The 24,652-nt window shown below is 38.1% G+C and overlaps 1 protein-coding gene across 1 annotated transcript in view; it reads left to right on the top strand.

The window, feature by feature from the left end:
- Positions 1-24,652, top strand: part of bf (complement factor B) — a 66,083-nt gene that overhangs the window by 10,756 nt on the left and 30,675 nt on the right. Inside the window, exons 2-12 of the mRNA XM_011670821.2 lie at positions 3,511-3,629; positions 3,949-4,146; positions 5,036-5,245; positions 6,362-6,444; positions 7,076-7,190; positions 8,685-8,897; positions 16,688-16,864; positions 17,266-17,513; positions 19,825-19,966; positions 21,224-21,340; positions 22,974-23,186. Coding sequence (XP_011669123.2) covers positions 3,572-3,629; positions 3,949-4,146; positions 5,036-5,245; positions 6,362-6,444; positions 7,076-7,190; positions 8,685-8,897; positions 16,688-16,864; positions 17,266-17,513; positions 19,825-19,966; positions 21,224-21,340; positions 22,974-23,186 — 1,774 coding nt within the window. The 5' untranslated portion in view covers positions 3,511-3,571. The remainder of the gene's footprint in view (positions 1-3,510; positions 3,630-3,948; positions 4,147-5,035; positions 5,246-6,361; positions 6,445-7,075; positions 7,191-8,684; positions 8,898-16,687; positions 16,865-17,265; positions 17,514-19,824; positions 19,967-21,223; positions 21,341-22,973; positions 23,187-24,652) is intronic.

Here is a 24,652-nt window from a genome sequence, read left to right as displayed (position 1 = left end):
GATAAGTTATGATTGACATGATATGTGTTTTGTCTCACAGATATAAATGCAATAATGCATGGAAATTGTTTTACATGCTTTAGGTCAAGCAATCGAATATATACGATACAGGGTAATCTCGATTAAAGGAGATTTCATATGTAACAATGTTGTTAATATAGCAGAATAACATTCCTGGTCCCAGCTCGTTATATTATATTTTGTTGTTACCTGTATTAGGTCCATGATTATATACAACGGCATTTCTGCTGTAGCATGGTAAATTTAACGGGACCAATTAAGAACCTCGTTATACCGATTTATCGCTGTATACAGTGGGTTTAACATTATTTAGTGAGTGTGTTCACGAATTAAAGGAGAATTGTATTCCCAAAGGACATGCAGGGTAATGCTATATCAAATTGAAAGTTTACTCGGATTTGGAGCAAATTGCTTGGTCGCACGAATATCTGCGGTTTTATAACGAATGGCTCCGCAGTCGTGGGCCGTGAGGGAATTTTGTCCCGGTCATGTTTCTCAGATCAGTGGTCTGAAGATCGGGTTTGTTTCGCCCTCACCTCATCCGAAAGGGGGTCACGGAGTGGCCTCGGGGGGGGGGGGGGGGGGATCTAAACACGCGAATTGTTGGAATTTGCGTTGTGACATGCGGAAATTGGCATTTTTGCCTCTTCGCATATATATATGTGTATGTGTATATATGTTAATATATACATATAAAGGTTATTATGTGTATAACACTGCTGCAGAATACCCCATGGGAAGGTTGTGTTTTGGAGAATATGATTTGGATTATTTTAATTGGCCATTGTATCTTGCAGAGCTCAATATTTATTGGTTTCCGGTAAGGGCCCCGATGATAACAGGTATCCTGTTTATTTATAACATGTACCCGCCTGTAAAGTAGGCATCTGTTCGCCTGTTTAATGCAGTGGAACCGTGTGTCTTCTTTGTATGCAGAGGGGTGTTATACGTATAGCCCACTTTGTGGTACTCACAGTTAAATTCCATATGAGAAGGTAAACTCTGTTCGCCCTCTTTAATGAGGAAACAGTGTCGCCTTTTTACGGGCTGTGGGGGGTTGTACACAAGTTCTCGTCTGTTGACGGCCCTGATGCAGAGAGTACTTTGGATTGGACATGCCGGCTCCATCCAGTTTTTCAGAGCTCAATATTTATGGTTTTCCGGTAAGGGCCCCGATGATAACAGGTATCCTGTTTATTTATTTATAACATGTACCCGCCTGTAAAGTAGGCATCTGTTCGCCTGTTTAATGCAGTGGAACCGTGTGTCTTCTTTGTATGCAGAGGGGTGTTATACGTACAGCCCACTTTGTGGTACTCACAGTTAAATTCCATATGAGAAGGTAAACTCTGTTCGCCCTCTTTAATGAGGAAACAGTGTCGCCTTTTTACGGGCTGTGGGGGGTTGTACACAAGTTCTCGTCTGTTGACGGCCCTGATGCAGAGAGTACTATGGATTGGACATGCCGGCTCCATCCAGTTTTTCATGTGCAGATACTTGTATAAATTGATCAAAAGATTCGAAAATGATACCCGGGTCCTTCCCTGGGGCAGATTGGAGCAGTGTAACGTTTAAGTAAACGTATTTTATATTCAGTTGGGAAAGTTTGTGTCGTAGTTGTTATTATTGTCATGATGTTGATATTCAGGGTAACAAGATTCCATCCTCTATTAAATCTCAAGTACCCGCAAAAACGCATCCCGTTTCATTTGTTACTGTGAATGTAAACACAATAATACTAGCGTTGAAAATGCGTACACTAAAAATTCATTTTTCGTGAACATACGCCCCAATCTTGCCCGCAACATTCCCGATTCCAATTTACCATTCCATTCTTATTTATGAGGCAACATTCCAAATAGTATTTTCTTTTTATAGTTCAGGTTATGATGGTATCCCTAATGTTTTACTAACTAAAAAAAAATCATCCATGTAATAGTTTCTCCTATATTTGTAATCTATCACTAACAACCGGCACTGTCCCTGATAAAAAAAAAAAGATCGCAACGGTTATACCCATTTTAAAGAAAGGTGATCAATAGGACGTAGCAAATTACCGCCCCATTTCACTTCTAACTATTTTCTCAAAGATCCTCGAATTTGTTTTTTGTTTAATCTCGCCTTATTTCTTTTTTCAAAATTGTAATCATGTTCTCTCCTGCTCCCAATTTGGTTTTTGCAAGAAGCACTCATCCGCGTACGCACTTCTATTATTTATCAATAAGATTGCAAATGCTATCGATGCCATGTTGCCATGAAGATGAAATCACTCTGTTAAAGGAGAAGCCCTCTCCGATGTCCAGTTGGTTTTGCCGGGAACGGGAATTATTTTGAAAGAAATAGATCAGAAAAAGTTTCACCAAAATTCTATTAGAAATAATAAAGTTAAAACTTTTGAAATTGTAATCATGCAAATAAAAATTGACAACCCTGTGACGTATCTTCCAAATTACTCTCCCGTTTGCTCTGTCTTATAACATATCATAGATTTATAATTTCTTTGATGGCAGTTTTAACTCAATTACACTCATCCTAGAAAATAATTGCAAATACGATTTTCATCAATAAGGAAATAGAAGTATTTGTGTTCGTTGATTCCGGCATAAAAAAACTTCAAAACTATCTAATACTTGTTAGAATCGGATCATTTCGCGCAAGAAATTCCCGCTATCTCTCGGAGAGACTTCGGGTAAGGGAAATGCTAAAGAATATCAAGACAATTTACCATTCCTTACTTCCGTAGTACGTTCGGCAGGTAAAATTGCTTCGTGAAGAAAACGGGCTCGACAAATCACGTTCGCAATAGGTTAACACGTGAAAACAGTTTTCGTTTTCCTAGAGATTTCATACCTCATTCCATCTCAAATTCTGATTCTTGCACGAGAGCAAGGATGAAGCGTTCGAAAACTTTAAAACAAAAATTCATCTCCAAAAAATGTCCGCATCAATCCCAGTAAATATGCATGATTGTATGCCACAAGTTTATGAAAGACCCCGGGAATAAGGTTCTTTTTGACCTTGGACAAAAATCCACACACAAAAAAAATGTTATAGGCCCTAATCAAGTAGAGGTGGATTTATCTGATATATATATATGTATATGAAATAGATTGGTTTTCAACAAGTATCAAGTGCAAAGTGTTCTTTCCGAGTGGCACATTTCTTTCAAAATTAATGACAAAACATCTTAATTTGCTACACAGCTCTTTCCGTGTCACTTATCTTTTTATTATTCACATGACAGAAATCATACACTCTAAAAACCATCTGCTCTTTTTTGTAACAGCCCCACTCATCACCCTATCACTTTTCCTTTATGTGTCTGTCCATCGTCCGTGGTCCGTCTGTCTTTCTGTATGTTTAACTGAAAGGAGCTCGTTGCCAAAGCTCGTCATATCACCACTTGGTGGTTCTGTGCTGGAACGCAGGGTTAGTAACTATCACATACGTGCATTTCTGAGTTTTATTGGTTGTCATTTTTCTCTGCAGCTCGCTCGCTCGGCCAGACTCACTTCAGTTTGTCTGAGAAGGCGATCTACGAAGTATTGAAATGAAGTTTTCGGCGACCATCGTAGCCGCCATTATAGGAGTCCTCTGTTCCTGTGCAGGTAAGGCAAAGTTTAAAATTTTGAATATGATAATATGATAAGTTAGTGTTTATTGTGAAACTAGTTTCTTTCTAATTATTTAAAACTGTTTCAGAAAATAAGAGTTGTCATCGACCATGGCGTTACGGAAATGGCATATCAGAACAAAACAGACTGGATTGACGCAGTTTTACGTCAGGCAGATGACGACTCGTGTTCAATAAGAATTAAAGAATGTTGTTGTTCGCTCTTAGTAGCATGGGCCATGGCCCCTGGACCCACCCACCATGAAATAAGTGTTTTCAAGCATTTTTTACCCAATTATATGACATTCTTTCAGAGGGTACTAGCTGTCGTCGACCGAGGAGTTTACGGAAAGGACGTTACGAATATCAGCACAGTACAGGCTATGGATTGACACATTTCCCTGTGAATTACATGGTGCGCGCAGTGTGTGAGCCTGACGCAGCGCTTGTAGGAGATGAATTCATCATCTGCCAGGACAATGGACAATGGAGCGATTACCCGTATTGCCATGGTAAGTGAAAGGTGGTTCTACCTTTTATTTTCATTGATTTTTAACAAAAGCTTGACTAGCATTTTTGTATTATTAGTTACTACACGATAAGTTTGTCCATTGCTAAGTCAGTAAGTTGCGAGACACTATTCTGGCGGTAAACATACGCCAATCTATTCATGTATTCAATATTTTAAAGAATTTAAACAATTTAAAAAAAATCACAGAAACACATGAAAGTAGAGGTGTTGTGGTACAAGCATAATGGATAAGTCACCGAACTGTATACCACAAGGTTCAGGGTTCGATTTATTGCCGCGGCATTTACTTGATTTGGCAATACATGAATCTAAATTTGCCACACTCGAATAGACTCGACCCATATGTATATAGTGAGTACATAGTACATAGTAGGATTTATCCCGTGAGTACAATGAGCGCTACTGCTGCAGGAGCTCGAGCCGGGGTAATAATATACAAATTGCAATTTAGGCTAAAATATTAGTCAGCATAATTGGTCTGTTGTGCAAGTCAAATGTTCTCCTAATTTTTCCTCATGAACTGAATTTTCTTCTAAACTCTCGATTTCTTTCCTTTGACTGACATACAAAAGAAATTAATATGACAATGTTCTTTCAATGTAAGCCTAACTTTTAATGTTCATGTGTTTCCCAATTAGGCTCCTTCATTCGGGGTTTTGCTCTCAATTCTACAATATTTGCTGTACTCATTTCTATATTAAAAATTTTATAATATTGGGGAGTAAGTAAGGAGAAAATAAATATAGATATCACTTTCTACAAAGAAGAGGTCAATTTGTAATGATTAAGGCATCTTGCTATTTTGTTCCATAAATCATTTCGCTCATATTTTATAAATATAGTCCACATTTTGTTCTTTAAATTGCTAGGACCTCCATCATGCCCTGACCCAAACAAACCGTTCGGAATGCTAGCCTTGGTTCTTGATAACAACTCTGGAATCAAACGTGGTGATCTCTACACCGAACGCACAGTGTTCAACTATACCTGCCAAACAGGATATCATCCAACCGGGGACGTCACAATTACGTGTCAGAATGGCACATGGGAAGCGGATGCGGATGTCCCAGAATGCAACAGTAAGGTTCAAGCAGGGAGTTGAAAGAAGGAGGAGAAACTCTTGTAATTTATTCAAACGCATTCGTGAGTTCTAAAGCGTAACAAAGGAATGTGTAACATTATACTTGACTTTGAAGTTCCATGCTCCGAACCGCGCTTCCACTGCGGGGACTTTCGGAAGCCAGGCACCAGTTTTACATTTATTACAAAGTATTAATTTACCGGCAACATTTCAGTGTAAATCAAAAACTTTATATGGGGATTGTATTGGGAATAGTGCATCAAACAAATCTTCAAATTAGGTACTCCGTTCTTCCTTTAATTTGTGTGCCAGAGTTGGTAAAAAAGAAAAATTAAATCCTGACAAAAAACTCAATGTTTTTAATGCGCTAATTTGTGCATGTTTTAACAAATCGATCGAAATTTGGTGTGGGGGAGGGGATGCAGAATGCGGGAGAAGTTGAACAGATGAAGGGCGTTTGAAACTTAGGGGAATTCATACAAAGGGGCACTTCTGCATCCCTGCTCTTTGACAAATTAAATGAGATTGGAATCGTTTGAAATGTTCATAATTTGTTAGGGACGTTACATAAATGAAATGGATCTTTTGTTTCTGCTTTCTTGTTATGTTTTTAACTCGTTAATCTTTACGACCTTTATGGCGTATGAAGCCTCCCCCTTACCTTTTTCAAGTCAGTGACGATCGTCAGACGCACCTCCGATTAATTATTTTGAGAGTTGTTTAAAGCAAATCGGAAGGAGAGCTTTTCATTTTTGTTATCTTATTTTTTTAATACAAATTCCAATGTCAAAACGCAATTCATGAAGCAAAACTGTCAAAACATATACAAGTGCAATAGTGTATATTATCAAATAAGTTCACATTTAATGTATATTTTCATAACTGGGTGTGGGATAGCTAGCGAGAAATACGAACGTCATGGGATAACTTTTAGACGTTTAGGTTATGAAAATGACCTTAAAGATGATGGGTCTATCCGTGTAGGTTAGTCCGTTTCGGGAAAAATGGACAGGGGGGGCGGGGCATGCTTGAGCCCTACCCACTCCCACGGACCATGTGCGGTATTGTCATTCGATGAGCCAAACGTTGGTACATCTTTATTCTTATGATGCAGTGATCACCTGTGCCCCACCCACCCTGGAGCCCTTACAGAATGGTTCACATAACATTGAGAACAGGACCTACCATGTTGGAGAAGTAAGTCTTTAGTTGTCTCTCATTAATTGGGGAACAAACAAAAAATCCAAGTTATTAATAAAAGAACAAGATCATGGCCTTATGGATAGTGGATTCTTCACTATCACCATTATGTATTATCTAGCACGGTGACGAATAATGATGATAATGATAACAATAATAATTATAATAATAATAATAATAATAATAATAATAATTCAATAATAATATTGATATTATGATATAATGATAATGATAATAAAATCATATTGTATTTTATAAGAAGGGATAATTGTTGCTTGGAATCGCTCATCCCATGAGAAATAACTTAAGAATTCATTGATTGATTTAGACAGAATTTTTTTTTATCTGCTCGCCATTGATCCGTTTAGATAGTTTTTTACTAATTGATCGTTTGATTAATTTGTTAATCAGTTGAGTGACTGATTAAACTTAGATTATCGAATAGCTAATCAAGTTATTGGGTTAATAAATCCATATATTCGTTAATCAGTTACGTTATTTATTAATAAGTTAATTGAGTCGGATGTTTTATCGCAGTTTATTTATTGGTTAATAAGATGCGTAAAATCACTAGATGATTTTTTTTAAGAAGTTCAATTTCAATGGTATTCTGAATCTTCGTCCACAGATGGTGCAATATGAATGTAACGACGGGTATCACGTCGATGGAATAGGCTGGCAAGTATGTCAGAGTCACGGTGGACCCAATGGGATATGGTCCGATAGCGTTCCAAGCTGCAAAGGTTTGTGGTACTATCATTGATAAAGAGAATTAAATCCAAGAAGTATCAACAAGTCATTTAAATGTATTTATAAATAGGGCTGTGTTAATTAGGGCTGTGTTAAATAGGCTGTGTTCTTTCTGTCTTATTTCTGCTTACTTGAAAGTTCTACACATTCCTTTTTGTAAAAACGTTTTTTTTTTTCATTACCGAGTAGTCCGTTGTTTTCGTTTTTCATTGCTTCCGTGTATTGAAAATTAAGTACATTTTATCTAAACTGTTGTAAATATACGTGAGTAGGCACCGTGCGAGTGAAAATGCCTCTGCGTTGAAGCATGTGGGACCCAGCTGGAGGCTGGACCACACGAATGACTGGTAGAGCAGCTTATCTAAATACAGATGGGTTGGTGAATTTGACAACGGGTCTGTCGCTCATAACGTTGGAATTTTTGTTTAACCCTAATTTATGGAATTATTTTGACAATGATTTATTCCTAATAAATCTAGATAATAGTATACATTCTCAGATTTTAATGAATAATAATTTGCCAGTGTTTGTTTTGGTTGACTGCTAAAGCATGTGTTTGCTATTCAACTAGGGGACCTACGCCCTTAAGCCATAAATTACAGTAATGAGGATTAATGCCCCACAAAAGGGCACTAATATAGCACATCGACACGGTTTCGATCCCAGGGCCTCAAAGTTACGAGGCCATTGATGTGCCACTGAATCATGACTGTTCGCAGCGGGGGCAAAGGTAGGGGGCAGTTCCAACAAATAAAAAATAAAAAATAAAAAATAAAATGCAATAAAATATCAATAATTCATTGCATTTTACCCCGGTCCTCAACATAAACAAATCCTCTGTACGGCCATGTATTATGGCTCAAGGCATGGGCACACAGAAGATTTTTTTTCTGTTGGGGACCTGGGGGAAATTCAATGAATTATTGATAATTGTTTGCATTTTTTTTTTGTATTAGTGGGAACTGCCCCCTACCCTAGCCCCCGCTGCGTACAGTCATGGTTCAGTGGCAAAGCAAAGGCCTCGGAACTGTGAGGCCCCGGGATCAAAACCATGTCGATGTGCTATATTAGTGCCTTTTTTTGTGGGCATTAATCCTCATTACTGTCATTTATGACTTAAGGGCGTAGGTTCCCTAGTTAATAAGCATATTTATAGCATGCACATGCTTTAGCAGTCACGCAAAACAAACACTGGCAAATTATTATTCAATAAATCTGAGAATGTATACTATTATCTAGATCTATGAGAAATATATCATTGTCAAAATAATTCCATAAATTGGGGTAAAAAAAAAAATATTCCAACGTTATGAGCGACAGTGTACATCCATTTTGTATGTTTATCAATGATCAAATTCTTCATTAAATGGAATATCCCCGTTGTCTCTTTGATAATTAAACTATTTGATCTATAAAAGAAGAAATAATCGAAATCAGCTATTAAAATAAGATGTAGACCGTTGGATACTTTTTTTGTAAATCTTTAGTCGCAAGGTGTCCCAACCCTGGTTCCCGTCACCTTGACAACGGCCGGATTTCTTTCTCGCCGAGAAACGGACGAGGCGCCACGAATTTTTGGCCCGTAGGAACGATGATGACCCTCAGGTGTCCGTCACATCTAGAGCTGATGGGGTCAAGTGAGAGGGTGTGTCAGCCTGATGGTCACTGGAATGGTAGCCTGACGTCATGCCACAGTGAAGGTTATTATACCGATGTTGTTTTGGGTGTGAAAAGCACGGACTGTTAGCACATGTGTTGTTGAGGGTTTAGCCCTTTTTTGTACCATTTAAAAAATGTTCCTGCTTAAACTAGTAGATATTTTATGCAGGACAGAGACATCTATATTTATTTAAAGAGACGTTTTGAGAACCTCTCATATCAATTCATTGCTTAGTACATTATGGGATAAAAAAAAATCCAGTTTAGGGGCGACGGGGGGTCTTTGAAAATATTTGAACCATGGGTAATGCCTGGATTACATTTGACCTGCGATTAGTCTACGGAACCCGTACCCTGCCCGTATGCCCTTTTCCGTGCGGCCACCGTACGGAGGCAGGAGGCGGCCGTGATATTTTCGTACGGATTCACGGGCTCCGCGGGGCACCGCGGCCTCTACGAATTTGTTTCGCAGAAAGTTATACAAATTAAAAAAATCGTTAGCCCGTAGACATGTCGTAGGTGTCATTGCACAATCCCCACACGGGCATCGCGCGGAGGACGCTCGCTGATCGTGCAGCAAATACGATTTTACGGAGAATATGGAGGCAAACAACGCTTAAAACGACACGGTAGCTGCACGGTCACTGCGCCTTCTCCGCGCAACTTTTGCAAGCTGCACGGGCTCCGTACGATTTCCGTGCGGAGGCTGGGGAGACTGCATGGCTACTGCATTGAAATTGCACGATTTCCGTAAATCTCCGAGCAGCCTCTGTACGGATTTACCCCGGCCTGCCCCGGAAGGTCAATACAAGAAATGGCACGATGGTCGTAGATAATGTAAACACAAACATCGTAGCCCGTAGCCTCCTACGATGCCTCGAAAAGCGCAAGAGAAATCGTAGACTAATTTATCGTACGGCGTCCGCGGCAAATGTTATCTAGGCATAAGTGTGCTGACAAGCGACAAGAAATCAGTGGCAATGTTGCACACTCGTGCAATAGGTTGAAATATTTATTATTGGTGTAAGAAATGTAAAAGAAGTACAAACTGTTTATGGCTGGGTTAAAAATTATTCCTATGTTTCGGTTGGGGCTGATTAACTGGTTATAAGTCGTAGGTGTTTTAATAGAACAACACGGCTTGGTTATAAGTCGCATATTCAGGATGGTGAAGTCGCAGGACGGTCCAAAACGAAACAGATCTCATAAATGAATGTGCAATATTGTACATTTTCACGCACACACAAACACTTGTTTCTTTTTCAATATTTTTTAATTAGAAATTTCATTAAAAATAAATCATTGCATAGAAATCATTGTAAATAATTCCATACAAATACACATCTTCATTTCATTTCATAACATGAATAAATTATTCACAAAACAGTGAGCGAAGAAGGAGATTAATGGAATGAAATCACTAAATTTTCTAATAATAATAATGATATACTGAACTTAACTATTACCATCATTCATGAAGAAAAAAACAAAAACAAAAAACAAACATTATACATATTTATATACAATGCACCCTAAGCCAGCCACCCCTCCACCCATTCTACTACTTAACCCCCCCCCCCCCCCAACAAAAAAAAACATTCACATTCACTCGCACCTCACAGTACATACACTATTTCACACGTGCACAACACTGAAACTCTAGCCAATCATCCTCACTCAAAAGATCACACCACGGACACAACACTTATCCACTCAACACATAGAACACTGTACAAATACGCCATTCACACAACAGCACCCACCCATACATCTTACCACATATCTAACATCCTAACTCCTATTAGAAACCAACAAACTTAAACCTTCCTTGATTAGATTTACATAAAATAAAACACTAATGCGCATTGACCAGTTGCACATAAAAAGAAAGAACATCAATGACATCCCTTTTGGATCCTGCACCCGACATTGCAATTCATGTCAATGATACAACAAAAAGATTGAGAGCTACCATTAGTATAATATTTTCTACAGCTAGTTACCCTGCACTGCATTGGTATATTTGTTTAATAGAGATTTCATTCAGAACAAATCATTACAAACAAATCAATGTATGAAATTCTTACTTAATTACTGACCAATTATGCCTCCTAACACATAGGGCAGCAACAAAGTCTTTCACTCCGTCCGATCCTGGGCCAGTCTTTGGATGGTTCCCCATGTGTTTAATCTATCCTTCCACAGTTCTTCGCCAAGTGTTTTAGGACGTCCCCTCTTTCTTTTGCCTTCTGGTGTCCAGTGGAGGGCTTTTCGTGTGATGTCATCTATGTTCTTTTTCATCATATGTTCGATCCATCTCCACCTTCTTCTCATGATGATGTTCTCCATGCTGTCCCGATGGCATTTGGCATACAGTGCTTCGTTTGAAATGTTGTTTGGCAAGAAAATGCGACATATTCTTCTCAGACTCTTTGTGTGGAAGACCGACAGCTTTTGAGGTCGTTTTTTGTCATTCTCCAACATTCAGAGCCGTACAGAAGAGTGGAAAGGACACAGCTCTGGTACAACTTTATCTTGGTCGTGATGCTGTACTGATGTGATCTCCATATATTATTGAGCATTCTGAATGCATTTCTGGCTTTATTAAGACAGTTCCTAATGTCTTTGCCTGCGCCTTCATCGTGCCTGACAGTGCTGTCCATTGCTTGTATTGGTAAGGGTCAGAAATGTTCAGGGTCATCACCTCTGTTTTCTTTTGGCTGATCTTCAAGCCAATTTCTAGGCAAAATCACTGAGTCTGGATATTTTTTCTTGCATATGCTGGCGGGTGTGTGAAAGAAGAGCGAGATCATCTGCAACGTCGAGGTCCTCAAGTGTAGAAAAGAGGGTTCATCTTATGCCTCTTTTTTGGTCTTCAGTTGCCTGTCTTCTCACCCAGTCTATGGCGATATTGAAGAGCAGTGCTGATATGACACATCCTTGCCTATCTCAATCTTCACCTGGAACTTATGGTTACTGTTTCCAACTCTGCATGTGAAATTGATGTAAAAGCTCTTAATTACAAGATCTAGCTGCTCTGGTATCCCATATTTACGTAGTATTCTCCAAAGGCTGTTTAGGTGGATGCTATCGAATTGCTCTATGCTATTACGTAGTGCAAATATATGGTCAGTGCATCCTTTTCCTTTCCGAAAACCTGTCTGTTCCCTTCTGAGGCTTTGGTCAACAGCATCTATGGTACGGGTAAAAACTATCTTTGCCAATATTTTGCTTGGTATTGACAATAGTGTGATGCCACGCCAGTTATTGCAGTTTTTTAGTGATCCCTTCTTTGGTAATTTTACAATAACTCCCTCTGACCAATCGTCAGGAACTGCCTTTGTTTCCCATATAGTTGCGAATAGTGGCAGAAGGATTTTTGCTGCTAATTCTGGGACCGCCTTAAAAAGTTCTGCGTTGAGATTGTCAGAGCCGGGGCTTTAACATTTTTTAAGAGATTTAATTGCAGTTATTACTTCTTATTTAGTTGGTGGTATGCTGCTGACATCCAAGTCATCCTCTGCCTCTTGTATGCCAGCCTCTACTGTCGGTGGTGGTCTATTCAAAACCTCGCTAAATTGCTCGGCCCATCTAGCTTCCCGTTCTGCTTCTGTTGTAAGAAGCCTCACCTGCTTGTCTTCACTAGGTGAATTTGTGATTCCTCTTTACTTGCCGCTGATTATTTTAGTAGTTGTATATACTTTTCCTTGTTCGCCTTTAATGGTTGCTTCCTCTGCCTGATTTGCAAGGTCTTCAACAAAGGCACGTTTGCTTGCTCTTGTCTTCGTCTTTACGACCATGTTTGCCACTCGGTACTGAAGCTTTTACCTTTCTTTCAGTATGTCTGATTTGCTTCCATGGCTTGTTTTTTCGCACCCTTCCGTTTATCTATGGCTTGCCAAGTATCATCAGTTATCCACTCTTTCTTTTCCGTCTTTGTGACTCCTAGAAATGAATCGCTAATATTTAAGTAGGCTGTCTTAACCTGTTCTTGTAAATACTTCCGTACAAATACAAATCTTCATTTTGTTTTCATAACACAAATAAATTATTCACAAAGCAGTGAACAAAGAAGGAAAATAATAGAATGAAATCACTAAATTTGTCTAATAATAATAAAACATAATGAATTTATTCATTACCATCACTCGTGAAAAATAACAAAATACAATTTGTATACAATGCACCCTCCGTTAGTATTCCCTGCCACCCCTCAATCCCTTCTTCTAATTCCCCCCCCCCCCCCCGCAACCATTCGCATTCACACTCACAAGCTCGCACCTCACAAACATACAGATATTCACACGCGCACGACATTTCACACGTCATACCTGTTCACATTCATATTCTTATTCACTTTTAGCTCTTCCCACTTTTGTAGGTGCAAATTCAACTTGCCCACCTTTACTGCTAAGTTTTTTTTCTTCCTCATAAAGTCCGCTATATATTCACACTGGAAGGTACATGGCCTTGAGCCCTACAATGGAAGATTCTACGAAAGAAGATTACATATTTGATAAATATGACCAAAAAATTCACACATTTATTTATATTCAATTCAAGAGTTCTTTATTCGCTTTAAAAAGCACATATACAAAAATAACAAAAAATATACAATATATTCTACAAATAGTCACATTCACAATATATGTAAAGACAAAAAAACAACATCAACAACAGAATACATGTATAACAGGGTAAGATCAGAGTGTGCATAAATACAAGATAATTTCCTCGCACTCCTCTCGGTTAAGGAAACCCTTACATAAATAATCATCCCTCGAGTTGATCAATTCCTTTACTTGTTCAACTATTCGTATTGTCTCATCATTCACTTGGCATTGCACAGCCCACTGCTTTTGAATTTCATTGTTATCCATGAAGTACTTATCATTCAAGAATCTTATGTTACCTCCCAACACAGAATGAGCTCCATACCTGGCCATTCCAGCTATATGTGCCACTGTATAATTTTTGGAATTCATAGCTTTCAAAACAAAAGATAAACATCTTTTTGCAAACCATAACTCTGGATCCATAACACCTGCTAAATAAGGCAAAAGATGACAGTGTGTCTGCCATGGAATTTTCCAAACCCTTCTTATTGCAACCCGCCATTGTCTACAAATATTATCAAAACATTTATCAAACAGAGGATATAACTGTGAGCCATAGAAACTCGAACAATATTTATGAAACAATATATTTCTTATGTGAGAGTTAGCATATTTGAAATTAAACAAAAACATATTACATTGTCGATTGAAATCTCCAACACACTTTGAGATATCAAAATCATTTATATTCTTAGAAATATCATTCCCTAGATGAGTTACTTTTGATGCAATATCAATATGTCTTCCATTTATCGTGATTCCTGGATCCATAACTGGTTTACCATTACAGCTGAAAACTATTAACTGACTCTTTTCAGGGTTAAACAAAATATCAAATTTAATGGCATAATCTAAACAAGTTTTAATCATTTCTTGAAGAGCAGTCACGCTAGGTGACAGCAGTGTCAAGTCATCTGCATAACCAAATGCTCCTGCAAAAACATTGCCCATAAAGCACCCTATCCCATTGTCACATAACTCTTCTATCAGCCCATCTAGATACAAACAGAACATGCAAGGAGAGATAACTCCACCCTGTTTAACACCATTTTTAACTGTAAAATAATCAGAATATGCATTGTTCCATTTCAACCTTAGCCTTTGATTCTTATACATATTAAGCAATAGCCTGCATATCATTGGGCAGACCCCTTTGCTCAGCATAATGTCAAACAATTTCACATAATTAACTCTATCAAATGCTTTACTAGCATCTAGCAATAATCCATACACATTACTCCCTTCATGATTAAAGTACGATACAGTTTCTTTAACCATAGCAGTACATAGTGTAGTTGATAACCCTGCTTTGAAACCAAACTGTAGGTCATTAGTCTGCAAGTTCCCTTCTTCCCTTTTCATAAATACATAATCTAAAACTTTACCAATGATACTACCAAGTGTTATTGCACGAAAGTTTCCTGAATCGCCCAAATTTTTCCAACGACCTTTAGGTATTGGTACCATTGTACTTTTGAGCATACCATCTGGCGACACTCCATGCCATAACATGGCAGTAAAAAGCATTGCTAAATATCCACTGATTATTTTCTTTCCATGTATAATATGATCAGACATCACACCTGTTACACCATCACTTTTGGAATGATTTAACCTAAGTATTGCTCTAGATACTTCATCTCCTCCTATAACATGGTCATTCTGTAAACACTCATTACATTCACATTTCTCCTGTGTAGTGGAGTTTATGTGAGTTTATTCGAATTGCCAGGTAGTCCCATAAATATATCTCCCCATTGCATGTCTCTTAATTCAGCTAAGCCGAAATATTGAATACAGAATTGCCATAACTGTTTAACCTTCGCGCAGCTCAGAAATAAATGTATGTAAGACTCTGTCTTTTTATTACAGGATGAACAGTAATTGTCCCCCCCCCCCCACAAACTCAAACCTCATCAAATGTTCCTTTGTGTATATGGCTCCATGTAAAATCCTAAACTGAAATTCCCTTTGTTTTCTGATAAGAGTTGTGCTCCTTGCTCGGATAAAAATGTACAGATTTCCTTTTGTGTAAAATTAAAATTGCTGTGACCATCCTTTACTGTTACTCTGTTGAACAAAACAGTTATTAATAGTGTTAGATGTATCTACCTGGAAACCTATTTCCTGCTAAGCAATATTCATGTTTATGTTAAAGTCTACAAAATCATATATTTGTTATTTAACCGAAGGAGTAGCATTCTTCAAACTAGTTGGTATTGCATGAGCAATATCGATTATCTGGAGTAATTGATTTGCATTAATCCCAAGATTTTGGAAATAAGCCAAACGCTTTATATGTCCATTATCGAAAATTTAATTTACAGTGCGTATGCCTTTATTAAATAGATCATAATCAAAAATCATTTTACGTCTTATACATATATTATGATTATTTAATATAACTGGATTTACCTCCTCTTCATACAATCCATACTTCCTCATATCCTGCCAAGCCTTTAGCATTTCTTAATAAAATGGTGGTATTTTCAATGTTAATTTGGACGTGTCAAGGTCACATTTAAACAGAAATCTCCCTCCAACTGTTCTAAAACAAAATTGTAAATACTATTCCATCCAGCACACCTATCTCCATACAATAAATATTTCAGCCACATCAAACGTTGCGCCTTTACAAACAATTTAAAATTCATCATTTTTAACCCTCCATGAGAGTAATCCTTATACATTATCTTTCTCTTTACGCGGTCTTTACCTGCCCACAAAAATTCAAAATTAATGTTTTCCACCTAACTTAACAACCACTGAGGAACAACTTTAAGTGATGAGACATACTGTAGTTTAACTTTGATAATGCATATGTTTTTAACAATTGTATTTTACCCATACGTATGAGATCTCTTTGTTTCCACCATCTCAAATTTTGGATGTATAATGGATTTTGCCTTCTTTTTCCAATAACGTAATCACATACACTTACGCACACACGCAAACTCGTGCACGCACACGCACGTCCCCTTTAAAACATACAGGACCACAGTAGAATGTGTTGTACAAGGGATTGGTTATTTTATAAACCTTACACATATCGTCTCTGAGAGAGAATCCTACGTCATTTATATATTTACAGCCCTGATAGTGGGTGCGTGCGTGTAGGTGTATGTCCAGGGTTGTGGAGTTACATGTAATGTACCTGCATTATGAACCACACCGTTTTGCGGTATTCAACTTTTATGTTCTTATTTTCACTATAGAGTACGACTGTCCCGCATTGGGGAATCCCATACACGGCTCTAAAGTCAGCTCTCCGCAGTACAGAGTAAACACCAAGGTCAATTTTCGATGCAACCATGGTTATGAGATGGTTGGTTCCGAAGAGAGGATATGTACGTTTTCTGGAGAGTGGACAGGAGAGATGCCAAGATGCATGGGTAAGAATAACATTTTACACCCCCCCCCCCTAAAGGTAGGCGTACCAAGTAACTCTTTATTACATAATTTCGAAATGCGCAAGTGTTCACCGCACCACAAAAAAAATATTAACTGATTAAAAAACACCTGGTACACTAATTTACACCCCCCCCCCCTTAAAAAAATGAAAAAGAAATGGAAACTTCCATTGTATTATACTCACGTATAAAAACCATCTCCCGGAGGGCCCGGAAACGTAGTTTTCAAACTTCAAAGTGCTCGGTCTGTCATTTGACACATCATACGTCAAATTTACTTTGCTGCTCAGGGGCGCACTGGATGGGCTCTTAGACTGTGTACCATTATTATTACCCATGTTCGGATGATCTTGTAGCAGAAATCTCCTCTGTTTAAATTTAAGGTCGTGATGAGTTCGACGAACTTTCTCGAGTGATAAATGGGCTAGGGAAGACCTTCGACGAAATCGTCATCGACGGCGGCTCTTGGGTGGGTCAAAATGACACGAGCTCGAACTCAGGTGTGCGAAGAAAACGTACAATTAATCTCTCTTCTGGAATGGATATCTATTTTGCGTTTGATGCGTCGAGGAGTGTTGGAATTGAAAACTTCAAGATAGGCAAGAAATTTGCCAAGCTTCTAGTGCGAAAGGTTAGAGAAGTATAAAGCAAAAATATAAGAAAGTGAATGTCTATGTTAAAGAGGAAAAGAGTTAATAGAGTTTGACAAATCTTTAAATTTCTATTTTTAATAACAACTTATAAACATTACCTATAGAATTGTGTTAAAATGAATTATTGAGGATAAAAAAGTCGATCAATTGATAATTTTACATAATTTTATGCCATTGTTATATAATTTATTTTAAATCAATGGGTGAATTTGAAATGTTCCGAGTAAACAAAGGCATAGAAAGGGCAAGATTCCCATTTTTCCTGGCGGGAACCCTGTATGACACTTAGTGGCTTGAAAAGGGATGGACTCCTTTTAACCTCAAACAGGCTGAATATCCTTTTTTGGTTTGTTCAAAAGGAATTATTATGGATTTATAGCACTAAACCTTGGTTAATTATGGTGGCTCCTAAAGGGACACGCAAACGCAAAGGATTGGCGTGTATATATATATATATACATGAAACATTTTTGTCTTCTTTTACGTTCCAAGACGTGACACAAAAATACGTATACCTATGCAGCTTTTTTTGGTCTTTACGTTAAAGACGTGAAAATAACAAAATTGACGAATACCTATGCAACAATTTTTGTTATTTCTTACGTCCAAAACGTGAATATTAAAAGAGAGGGACAAGCAGAATTTTGTTTAAGTGAGCTTAAAGGTAATACAAAGTTTTGGTAAAGGGTCATGAATTCGGTTCAAATGAACATATTGGAAGCATATGCGATCCTACAATACTCAGTGATGGTTGTCGCGGTTGAAATCGAGTCTAAAGTGATTAAATTGTAAATAAACTCTTTATGTTGTATAGCTCCCTCTCACGGTCAAGATATTAATTAAGCTATAAAACAATGTTTCTTGACTAAAATTGACCGATTAGTTATTCTCGTTTGAAAGTTATATATCCCAACTACTGTACATATCCTGAGATTTTCATGGTCGCAGCTACCAGTGTACGGCCGTAGGCGCTATTTAAACTGTATAAACATTTACCGGGAGCACCAGTAAATTTGTATATTCAATTTTTCTCAAAAGCAGAAGTGTTTTAGAGGCTAAATTTTCTAGTGCTTATCATACATCCGCAGGGGCATCCAAATATATCATAATTAAAAAAATCACTATCCAACAAATTTTCAAAAATTCCCAAAACTTTATATTACCTTTAACTATACCGTTCGGTTCGTCTGATGTATGTTTAGTGAAAGTCAGGCGCGGATCCAGGGGACCGAGCGGGCCCCCACCCCCCCCCCCCCCCCATCATCTGATGGTAATTAAATTACTAAAACCCTTGAGCTCATTGGGGCTACGCCCCTTAACCCCACGCCAATTAGTGTCCTGCCAGTGTCACAAATAAGGTATCAAAATAATGCTTATCTGACCGTAATTAATTGCCCAAAACCCCTGAACTTCCGGTGGTTCCGCCCCCTAGACCCAACCAAGGGCCCTAAGGCGGGCCCCTGGACACTCATCAGACGATAATTTAATGCCTAAAACCCTGAGCTTCTGGGGGCTCCATCCCCGGACCTCACGCCAATAAGTGTCCCGCCAGTGTCACAAATAAGGTATCAAAATATGTTCATCTGACCGTATGTAAATGCCTAAAACCCCTGAGCTACCGAAGGGCTTAAGGCGGGCCTCTGAATGCTTATCTGACCGTTATAAAACGGCTTAAATCCCTGAGCTTGTGGGGGCTCCGCCCCTAGACCCAACGCAAATTAGTGACCTGCCAGTGTCATGAATAAAGTATCAAAATATGCTCATCTGACTGGAATCAAATGCACATACCCCCTAAGATTTCGGGGGCTAAGCCCCTTGACCCCCGACGGGGCTTTTCCCTAGACCCAACGCCAATTAACGGTACGCTCTAACTAATTGTAAATATTTTAGCCTCCCCCCACCCACTTTGAAAAACGTTCAGCAGGGCCTGCATGTAAGAGTGCGGTGATGCGGATTTTTGTCTGCCCCCCCCCCCACCCAACTGGTCACCATTACGTACCAATAGTTGGCTCTCATAATTTCAAATTTGGGCCCCCCTCCCCCTAAGAAATCCTGGATCCGCGCCTGGTGAAAGTAGGACATTTAAATTTCAAAAGTTGCATCGCAGGCAAAAACACACTTACAAACATGCATTTGTCATCATTTATTCAAATCATTCATATGGATGATATTTATTTAATATGTACATTGTTTTGTGTACCAATAGAGGCCGATTGTCTCTGTTTTGAAGATATGGGTTGATGAAATAATCTGATTATGAATCTAAATATATACATTTATTTGTTGCAGCTTCAAGTGACTTCCTCGCCTGGTGGAACGCGTGTCGGGGCAGTCTCCTACTCGTCTCAAGCAAGCAGATTGTTCAATGTCAACGATTATTCGTCTTCAGAAGCTGTAGTTAATGCCATCGAGGGGCTTGTCAATTACAAAAGTAAATATAAGCGACGTTCAGACAAGATACGACAAACTGCCTCCGAAACCCGCTGCTGGGCGAGAATGGCAAGAGCATGCGCGATTCTACAAGAATAGGGGGCGGGGCTAAAGGGGAGGGGGGCTGGGGAGGGGCTGGGGAGGGCTTTGAGTTCATGCATTATGATTTTGAACTCAAGGGAGATGTGAGTTGGTCCAGCAGCACGTTCACTTGGTCAGCTCTGTCTTCGCCTACAAACTGGCTCATGTAGGCAACCCCGTTTCGAGACTGAGTCAAGTCATTCGGATGGTGACGTTAAAGGTCGGCCCCTATACGTAAAAAAAATTATATTTTATTGATATGACACAGACACACACACGCGCGCATGCACACGCGCACACACACGCAATTTTATATGTGCCTCGTTCTATATTTTTGTTGTTGTTAGGGGAGTGAGGGGGTGATGCTTAAAGGGAAAGTCCACCCCCAAAATAAGTTTGTTTCGATAGAGGCAGAATAATAAGAAAATCAGGTGAGTGAAAGTTTGAGCAAATTCTGAATGAAAATAAGAAAGTTATGAATTATTGAAGTTGTGATCAATCTAATACAAATTGGCAACTCTGTGACTTATCATACGAGCTCTCCTTCATTTGCTTTGTGCATAATATTCCATAAAATCATGTTTTCTTCGTTATTGATGACGGAATATATATTTGTTCCTTGCAGGGGGAGTATAGAAACATATTTGCAATTATTATATTTAGGGTGCATGTATGGTTGAAATTTTTCTTGAGGGAAAATGAAAATTTTAGATTTTTTTAGTACTGAGCAAATGGAAGTTGAGCTCGCATGATACGTCATAGAGTTGCCAATTTGTGTTTGATTGCTCACAACTTCAAAAATCCTAACTTCCTTATTTTTAATCGGAATTTGCTCAAACTTTCACTGACTTGTTTCTTTCATTTTTCTACTCCTATTAAAACTAACTTAATTTCAGGGTGGACTTTCCCTTTAAAGAAATATCTTGGTGATTGCTGTGCATGTTGTATTATCAATTGTGTCTCGAAACATTTTAACCACCACCCTTGCAAAGTTATGTAATCGAATGGAATACTTGATACCTAAAGAAGTTAAGTAAATTTTTCCGTCAAAAACCGATCCATCATTGACTTCAAAACCAAACTGATTCGATATTGATATAGAAAATGAATGATTAATTGAAAGAAGTATAAAGAAAGGATTTCAAAAAATACTAAATCTTCGGCTTTCTTGTGACAGATAAAGGAACGAATTTGCCCGCTGCTCTCAATGAAATCAAGGAAATGATTACCGGCGAAACCCTGGAACCATATGGGAACAGTAGCAGGAAACGAATTATATTTATCATAACAGACGGTAAGTTCATCTTAACGAGAAGGCTAAATGTTCTTGTAAAGGTGAAAATGATTTATTACTATTCATATATTCTTTCTTTGTGTTAAAACACCATAGTGAAAATATCACATTAAGATATTGCTCTTGAAATACATCTTCTAAATTTGACGAGAGATAGTTTGAAACTTTGGATAAACATTTTTGCGCCACATGACTGTACGTGTGTACCAAAATATGTATGCATAGGTTTGCACGGTTTTGACCTTCAGCAAGATTAGTCGAATTACATTCATTTTGATTCTGAAACGTTACACTACACATCTATTCAACTATTCCTTAATAATAATAATAGCCTAATAGTCCACTCCAAATTTTATTAAACCGAAACGAAAATTCTTTTTGCCCAATTGATCGTGAGCCCGGCAGCCACAGATCGACGTTGCTCTATCCCTTATTGTTGAACGCCAAACAAGGTAGCAACAACTCCCATCTTTTAACGTCTTTTGGTATTTCGCGGCCGGGGTTCGAACCCACGACCTCCCGGTTGTGAGGCGGACGCTCTACTGACTGAGCCAATACTCCGGTATCATTCCTTATCATCTTTGTATTAATATAGCCACTGCCATTTGTCCTCCATTTGAAGGGATAGTTGAGTTCTGTTGCAGAGGGCGATACACGAAATAATTTTGTTTGTGAGATAATGATAAACTGAATATCAAATTTGAAAGAACCTACAATTTAAATGACAAAATCATCTTTGTTTGATCAAAATCGGTTCAGAGACGGCTGAAATATTAATAAATATAACGATTTCTACTACTTGGGTACCATCACAAATATTAGAAAATTTGAAAAAGCCGTTGAAAAAACGAAATGGCATCTTTTACGTCGTATTTCAGCCAATGCCGATGTCGGTTTTTTGTTGGCATTTTCGTGATGGTTATATTACGCTCAACCAGCCGGCCCATGAATTGTTATTTTTAATTAAATAATTAGTTAAAGGTTATCTTATTTTTGTTTAAAGTGGAGCTGAATTGGTATAATCGTATTGGGTAAATTTCACACATTTGGAGGTCTAAACTTACCTTCATAGCAATTGTAGGTTCTTAAAGGCGCTACAAATGTCTTAGATAAGAATAAGAGCAATAACCATGCACTTTGAAGGCATTAGCGGTCTGAAAACAGAACTTAACTATCCCTTTAATCTAGAGAATCGAATTTTACAATTTCGTTGAAATGAGGGTGGTTACTAACTTGGATTTAAAAAATATATATATTCCAAAGATCAGTTTTCCCGAAGGATTATAATTCAAATACAAAAAAATGCAATACAAATTTTCCATAACAAAGGGTTGATAGCCTTTTTATTCTTGCGCTTTTCGGAGGTGGATTGAAATTAAAATTAAATTAGTTCGTAATTATAAAGCCGAAAAATAAAATAGGTTCAATACAGTATATTTACAGATAATTCATAATTTGAAAATTATGTAATTTCTATTTAATGTTCGGTGTTATGAATCTTCGAAGAAAAAAAATGCCATACGGGTCATCACCCCCCCCCCCCCTATCATCCCCAGGAAAAAAAATGGGAGGGGGTATCCTGTGTAACCGTTAATTATAAATCGCAAGATTCATGGCTGTTGTTATCTATCAGGTTTCAGTAACGTTGGTGGCGACCCATCTGAACGCGCTCAACCACTAAAAGAAGATTTGGCCGTCAAGATACACTGCATAGGAATTAGCCAGAACATTAATAAGCAAGCACTTGCCGAAATCGCCTCTCTGCCTGTCAGCGAACATATATTTCTTCTCTCGGGTTATCCGGCGCTGGAACGCGCCGTGGAAGCCATTACCTGTACAAAGAGATGTGAGTAATCCCAACAAAAGTATTTGGTCCATCAATTACCATAAAGAAAACCAAACTGACAACATACAAAGAAATAAAACAAAATCTTGGTTTATAATTGAAGTAGCCTTGAAATAACATTTTAAAATCATCACGATGATCTATCATGTTGGCCGATATAGGCTATATTAACTGCCCTCGAGTGGATTTCTCGAAATTCTTTGCGATCTTGTCTGCGTGAAGATTATTGAGTAAGCCTATGTAAAAAAAGAAGCAGAAGATAGTCTTGTGTTTTCAAAGTGCCTTCCATTTTTATATAAATTAGCATTAAGACTTATATTTTAAGTGTCATATTGCCTCTTAATTTACCTATTCTATTCACAGTTCTACCTCTCACTTAACCTGATGAGTAACATTAATCAAACCATGGGCGTAGATCTTTAATTGATACCTATTGTTCGGGGGGGGGGGGTGATCTATTCATTCATCCCACCCCCCCCCCCGAACAATAGGTATTACGTAAGGATTGACGCCCATGAATCAAACTCGTAAAAGGTTGTCCGCTTTTATTATCCGGCACGCTTTGCTTGTCGTTGTTGTTTTACTATGTTTCTGCTTTTACTTTTAATTTGTTCTCTTTAACTGACTGGAGATTCGAATTCGATTTTGTAAATTTCTAGCACTTTGCAACTCCATGAGCACGCTTTCATGGGCAGAAAAAGAGAGGCCCCTTTTTAAAAAAATCGGGTCTATTGACCGCCTCCACTTCCCAGGACTAAATCTGCCCTAAACTCTCAACCAAGTACAAATGTAATGTTGCATATGGCGAATTCTTGGAAATGAAAAACGAGTGAAAATACTCGTTTTTCATTTCCAAGAATTCGTCACATGCAAAAAAAAATAGATATAAAGTATATTATACCTTATATCTATTTGTTGTTACTTCATTTATTTGCATAGTCATTTATGTATATTCATTCATTTCTTCATTCATTTCTTCATTCTATTTATATGTTTACTTATTTTTTTATTTTTTTTTCGGGGGGGGGGGTTATTTATTTATTCATAAAGTTTTTCATTCACTTTGCCTATTTATTCCAGGGTTTTAAAAAAACGTGATCTTATAAAATCTAAATCGCAATTTTTACACTTACACAATTTTGTTGCAAGGTTGTTTTTTGTTGTTGTAAAAATCAAGGACGTGTGCGATTAAAACTTGTACGCGTACCTGAAGTCATGAGCACTGGCGTACAGATGGGGGTGCAAAAAAGACCTCAAACGAGGTTTATTTCAAAAATTCAATACCAGTGATTTACAAATGCTGAAATGACATGATTTTCCGGGATTTTTTTGTAAATTATACTTTTGTATGCGTTTGTTGGAAAATAACAAATTCCCAAATTCTAAGTCAGGCCAAAAAATATGCTTATTTAGAAGCCTACATGTAAGGGCCCGTGGAACGGCGGGGCTCAGGGGGCTCGAGCCCC

This window comes from Strongylocentrotus purpuratus, unplaced genomic scaffold, assembly GCF_000002235.5.
Source record: "Strongylocentrotus purpuratus isolate Spur 01 unplaced genomic scaffold, Spur_5.0 spur5_scaffold_4, whole genome shotgun sequence".
Lineage (NCBI taxonomy): Eukaryota > Metazoa > Echinodermata > Echinoidea > Camarodonta > Strongylocentrotidae > Strongylocentrotus > Strongylocentrotus purpuratus.
Note: the sequence above shows the minus strand (reverse complement) of the source record. Positions and strands in the feature narration are given on the sequence as shown.